This window comes from Chelonoidis abingdonii, chromosome 17 (assembly GCF_003597395.2).
Source record: "Chelonoidis abingdonii isolate Lonesome George chromosome 17, CheloAbing_2.0, whole genome shotgun sequence".
Classification (NCBI taxonomy): Eukaryota; Metazoa; Chordata; order Testudines; family Testudinidae; genus Chelonoidis; species Chelonoidis abingdonii.
Genome location: NC_133785.1, coordinates 23502534 through 23509036, shown reverse-complemented (window position 1 = coordinate 23509036; position 6503 = coordinate 23502534). Strand labels below are relative to the sequence as shown.

General features: G+C 43.7%; 1 protein-coding gene across 1 annotated transcript; it reads left to right on the top strand.

Moving 5' to 3' along the window:
* The first annotated feature begins 341 nt into the window (after positions 1-341).
* CAV3 (caveolin 3) lies at positions 342-6503 on the top strand. The gene is made up of 2 exons (XM_032784164.2): positions 342-598; positions 5520-6503. Exons 1-2 carry the CDS (start codon positions 485-487, stop codon positions 5859-5861), a joined length of 456 nt encoding a protein of 151 aa, XP_032640055.1. The 5' UTR covers positions 342-484; the 3' UTR covers positions 5862-6503.

Here is a 6503-nt window from a genome sequence, read left to right as displayed (position 1 = left end):
GTTCCTATTCCAGCATGCACCCCTGCAGAGCCCCTGACGTTCTCTGTTCTATACTCTGAACTAACACCCCCCTAGAGTGCAGTCCCATTAAAGCCACCAATAATATATTCTGGAACATTTTCTCTTTAAAATTACCCTTCTTCAATCTCTCTATGAATCATCCAGGCCAACTCCTTTGAAAAGATAGCTCTATGGTGTGAAAGCATAGATGAGTCCAGTGCCCCTTTAAGGAATGTTTTCAGGCCTCAGTGTGAGCTACACTATTAATTTTAGCTTGGAGGTTTGCCACAGGCAGATTTCACAGAGGGTCTTGAAGCTATAGCGAGGCAGCTGTTCTCTGGTATCCAGGGTGGGGTTTGCTAACTAAAGAAGAGCACAAAGCTTGAGACACTGAATGCACAACTTTCTTTCGAGGTATTTTGCCAGCAGAGCAAGGGTTCTGGGTCTTTTTTTAAATTGACTTGTGCCATTCTATCGAGACACTATGGCAGAAGAGCAAACGGGACTTGAGGAGAGGATAATAATAAGGGACCAGCACACAAAGGAAATAGACCTGGTGAACAGAGATCCAAAGCACATTAATGAAGATGTTATAAAGGTACATTTTCTGAGCACCTTTGATTTTTATAAGCATCTCTACATTTTAGTGCAATAAATCTATTGGTAGTTTGCTTTTGTATCAGGCTCCAATTCTATAGTATGTTTAACTCACTAAATATAGTGTGTAGCTGGACAATATGACAGAGGAAGAGGGATTATCGAGGACAGTAGTTCGAAAATGTGCTGTAGGGGGAAATCCTGCATTGCCAGGGAGATGCATACACTCACTAGGTGATTTCATGTGGCTTTCCCATCTCTGATAAATGTGCTTGTTTAATTCTTTGAACATACTCACTCCAAGGTCGGTGACTGTAGCTTGCCAATTGACTGACATTTTTCCATTAGTCTTGGGGAACAGGAAGTCAAATATAAAACAGAGCCTCACGCCCAGGTCTTGCTAAAGAATTAAAGTGAACCGTTAAAAAAAACCTCTGCCAAAATTCTTGACACTGACTGTCTCTGCAAGTTGTTCCTGTTCGGTGCAGCACAGGATATGATGGGGCTGCTGAATGTGTTCACAGTGTCACAGTGTTATTCAGAACAGAATTGTTTCTCCCTCATACTGACATGCCCTGATTAACAGAGACACCAAGGAAGGAATACTAGACTGAACCTCAAAAGGGCGTTGTCTCTAACTTTGACCATTGAAGCGTGTGGGCTTGGTGCAACTCTATCCTCTTAGGGTGACTTTGGCCCCAGAAGGGCCCCGAGAAGATTGAAAAGGCTCTGTTAAATTATTCTTTTTCCTTAAAGCGTCACAGGAATTCAGATGAGATAAATGAGTGTGGATTGAACCTCTTCTTAAAGTCAATAGAGGAGGTCTTGGAATGTGAGCTTTGGTTTCTCCATTTAGAAAAAGAGCCACCATTGAAAACAGGTGACACAAAGGCCAGGTTAGTATTCGAAGTGGGAGGCTCACTGATCGGCCACCAAGTGCAACAGCTAGCATGCTGCAGATGGACATTCAATGAGCAGGGCAAAATGGGATTGGGACAGCTGGGTAGTGGATTTATATCCTGCATATGTTCCCCACCCAACATGCATTCTTGTATCTCTCTGCACATCACTATCTGTTTTGTTAGTACCAGTAAATATATTAGTCCAGACACTGCACTTAGCTATACCAATGTACATATGGAGTAAGGCTATTTTTGATTATATAGGGGGATAAACATAGGCCAGACTGGTATATACTTTGGCTGTGTCTCCACACCTAAATGAAAAAGAGAGAATGAAAAGATGTATCGTTGCTACAGATGGAACGATAGGATTTTATCAGTATTACATCAAAGAATCGGTTTGAAATTTCCAGGAGGAAGATGGTATTAGACTGAAGTGAGATTAAAAGCAGCCTTGTGGCTGAAAGATCTGTGCTTCTACAGATCTAACACAATTACTTGTATGTTAAGATTCCATCTTCAGAAACTGAAGCCTTATGCCACTGCTTGTTACATGGCCCTGAAGGTAGCAAAATGCAGTTGTTTAGGTCCCAGTCCTGTGGAGTGTGGGAAAGTGTGGTTCCTGCATTCTCCCTCTGGCTCCCAGACACCACTGAAGCCCAAGAGGATCTGCAGCTTTGAGGTATATACAGGGAGTGGGAGAGACTGGGGAAGAAGTCATGCTAAGTCACATGCTTCCCTCGGGTCCAAGTGGATTTCCATTTACAAATCTCCAAGGCCTTACTGTGCGGGCTGAATCTGTGTCCCTTGCTTGAGTTAAGCAGAGACTTAATCACTGCTCTTTGTCAATGCCCTTAGGCTTTGTGGCTGTCACTTTCAGAAGAATAAGGGAAATGCATATTATTGGCTGCCATGCAGTTTCCTAACAAGTAGAAGAGGTCAACTGATAGCATGCCTAAGTTAGGGGACCCAAGTCCATATTAGGACACTCAAGTCAGCAGTTAGATGCTCATATAAATATGTACTCTATGCACCTAAGATCCAAACTGAATCTCAAGCAAAGTGCTCAGTGCCTTCAACTCCTGTTAGAGCCAGTTGACTTCAGATGTGTACTGGATGATGGCTAGAGTTCCTGCTGTAGGGTTTACTCTCCATCCAAGTATTATTGACTATGTGAAGCACTTCTAGGTCATCGGTAATACAACAATTACCTCCGGTGGAACCTCATCTGTGCTCCCTGAGCCTGTCTGCACCAGAACAGAACAAATGGGGATTGTTAAGGGCACTCCACTCCCTGAAGAATTAGGACCAGGAGCACCCTTCTTTGAAAAAGGGGCTCCCCACTAGAAAGTCAAAAAGTTAAAGTTAGGCACATGCTGATGTACTTTCTGGCTTCAAAATCAGGCATGCACCTAAGTATTTTGGATGCAATTCTGGCTCCCCTGGTGTCCTTTTGACTTCGGAGCCAGGTTATCACTCCTCCACTTCAATAGGACTACTCATGTACTTAAAGTCTGGCATGTCCTTAAACTCCTTATTGAATCAGAGCCTAGGTCAAGCATAAAACTATTCTCTCATGCTCAGTCATGCCCAGAGGTTCTTTAATGTGGAGAATCAGCAAGCACAATTTATAACGGTTTCATAATAAAATGACAAATGCCTTTTAACCTGTTTATCATCCATGATTAATATTTTTTGTCAACGCTACAGTGATAAATGCAGCTGATGAATACATTACCCACAAGAAATACGTCAGCTCCTGCTTTCTCGCAGACGTATCTTAATCTCAACTAAGCAGATTTGTAATTAAAAGAAACCCCGCCTCAAAATTCTGCCGGGTAGCAACAATGTCCCTGGGAGATGTGGAGCGGAAAGTGGATCTACCTCCCTCAGAGTGTGTAAAGCTGATTAACTGTGCTCTGAATATTTAAAAATAATAATAATAAATCAGGTTTGTGGGCATTTTATGAGTGCAGTCCTCCTCTTAGCAGCCAGCCCGCCAATGCCCTTGAAGGCTCGAAAAGGTAGGAATAGGCGGCGTGTGTTATTTCCAAAGTAAACAGTTTCACAGCACATTTCCTGCCCCGGGTGCTCAAGGTGATGGACCTGTGAGTGGTGTGGTGGGGGGTGACAAAGCGCTATGGGGACAAAGACCTGCATGTTTGGAACCCACCTCCCTGAGTCATCTAGTGTCACCTGGTGGCAATTCAGACTGCACGAGATACTAAAAAAACATGCCTAGCATTGAACCCTTATGACCAATTCAAGAGCCTCCCCAGCTGAGGGCCCTTGTCTTTGGGATTTGTGAGGCAACCAATGCTGTAGACTGGCGCATGTCCGTGAATATTGTTTTTAATTTAATTTAGTCTTTATGTATCTTCCTTTTCCAGTGGGGAGCTTTGTGTTTCTCTGTTTCTTATGCCTGCATAATCAAGGTATCTAAGCACCAAGAGCTAGATGAATAAAGGCAATGATTTTCCACAAAAAGCACCTCAACTCTCTGGGTCAGGATCTTGTGTGTTACAGCCCCTTTGTGCAGCTCAATGAAGAAGAGCCATTATCCAGCTGCAAATGAGAATTTCCCCTTGGCATGGAGTAACTCTCTGCAGCATCTGGGCCCACCAACACCCCCAACATAGAGGGGAGGGAAGAGGGGCTGGAAAGGGGTCGTGATGGAGTGGAGCTCCATTCCACCAATCCTCCATTGTTATAGAGTCCGTGTAGGGCCCTACATCAGAGCTGCTACTTAGAACTGCCCAGCAGTAGCTCTAAGTGGTGTTACGGTTGGATCAGGAAGATACAGCTTGCTCCCCAGTATTCACCCCTACGTCTCTTTGAGCCAGCCTCTCCGTGCGCCTCCTGTTTTTAGCTCTGATATTTCCTGGGGCAGTATCACCCTTCCCAAGAACAGCATCGCAAGCTGCTGCATTATCTCCATGCAGGATCAGAATCAGAAGTGCAGACCTCACTAAACAGCTGCTCTAGTGGCATTTCAGACCCAAGGAGAAGCAGGATGTAGGGGAAATCTCACCACAAATCTGACCTGGTTGAGTCCCCACTCATTTCAGCAGGTGCAATATCTTAGAATGTACCTGGATATGGTTTAGCTGCATCCTTACCTTTTTTTCATTGCACAGACCAAACCACTGTGGGATGCATTTTCATTACTCAGATATTAAATCATATATGAAAAGGAAGCATCCCAAGAGCAGTAAATATGTTTCAGACACCAATTGTTTTTGCTCTTGCATGCTCTTCATTATATAACTGCCTTCACGTTTCCTTCCCAACACCCAAATCAATCTAATTGTTCTATTTTGTAGTAGTGGTATTCAACAGTTTAAAGTGCGGGGACTACCTGCTTACACCAATCATACTTTAGCTAATGGTAAAAACATTGTCATCAAAATTAAACCATGATTTAGGGGTAGCTCCTGCATCAACGTAGGAGGTAAAAATGTGTTGTGCCCCATAACAGGCATGCTCAGAGGCAACCCAGGTGTGGACCCTGTTATGTCTGACCATACATTTATGCCATATGATGTAAGAAAAACACAGTGATTTGGTGAAGAACTGGTGAAGGACTCAACATTTTGCAGCTAATTTTGGCCCCCAAACTCAAGTGTGAAGTAGACCTTTCGGACAACGGCAGTTACTCTGGCCCAGCTGCACTAGAGCCAGCTGATGGAGAAGTGAATGGAGAGTAGGGCAGACACTTTCACCTTCCACACAGGACCCATTTTCCACTGGTTCTTGGCTTCGGCCCTTTATTTTGGAAGGGGTACAGAATCTGATATCAGATACCTAATTTCCTTCACTGTACCCTCTATTTTCTCCAGTTCTTCGGAATCATCACTAGTAGAATAGGGGCGTGCCTATGTATGACAGCTCTCAGCTGGCCAATAAACGGAGGCGTGATTGTGAGCACTGTTCTCCAGTTGGATGATAATTACCTGCCCTGCTTGAATTCTCTGTGAGTGGCACCCCCCTAACCCACCCCTCTTCTTGTCTGCATTCCAGGTGGATTTTGAAGATGTCATTGCTGAGCCAGCAGGTACATACAGTTTTGATGGAGTATGGAAAACCAGTTACACCACCTTCACGGTCAGCAAGTACTGGTGTTACCGGTTGCTTTCGGTTGTGTTGGGAATCCCTCTGGCAGTCATCTGGGGCTTCCTCTTTGCTTTAATCTCATTTTGTCATATCTGGGCAGTAGTTCCCTGCATCAAAAGCTATGTGATCGAAATCCAGTGTGTCAGCAGAATTTACTCCCTCTGCATCCACACCTTCTGTGACCCACTGTGTGAGGCCCTGGGGAAGATCTTTAGCAGCATCAAAGTTGCCCTACGCAAGGAAATCTAGAGCGATTGGCAGAGAAAACTAGCAGAAACAATCACTCATCCAACAATCACGCTTTCAAAGTTTTCCTGAAAGACTGTGCACCATATTCTTCGCTCAGTTATATTGGCATAACCAGGGAATAACTCCAATGACACTTATGCAGTTACTACACATTCAATCTAATGTAAAGGAGAACAGAACTTCCTCTGTAATTATTTCATGGACCACAACCTTAGATTAACACATGCATTTATTAAGTAACAAATAAGGGTGTGAGAAAGCTAAAGTACATTTGGATACAATGCATAATTGTCTATTAAGTTAGCCATTAGCTCAAAATAGTACCAGGAAGCACAGGTCTGTAATAATTATTATTGCTGCAAATAGTGGCTGTTGTAAACGCTTTCGTTTTAATTCGCAATATGCCAAAAGTGTATGGCTTGATGATGTAAATGTCAAAGTTTTGTTTCCATGCGTGTTTCCATTTAAGCAAAGCTTTTAAATCCAGGTAACCTTATTGGGTACATTTTTGACAGCTCAACATGCTTTTTCAGGGGGTGCAATTTGTGTCTGTTGTTTTGTGGCTGAAAGTGCATATCATGGCATTTGGACCCAGGGGCGGCTCTAGACATTTCACCGCCCAAAGCAGGGCAGCATGCCACA

What these genes read in the sequence shown, in the direction of transcription:
- CAV3 (XM_032784164.2), top strand. Translation starts at nt 485, where the DNA reads ATGGCAGAAGAGCAAACGGGACTTGAGGAGAGGATAATAATAAGGGAC. An exon ending in TTAATGAAGATGTTATAAAG is followed by an intron (nt 599 to 5,519) that starts GTACATTTTCTG and finishes TCTGCATTCCAG; the next exon opens with GTGGATTTTGAAGATGTCAT.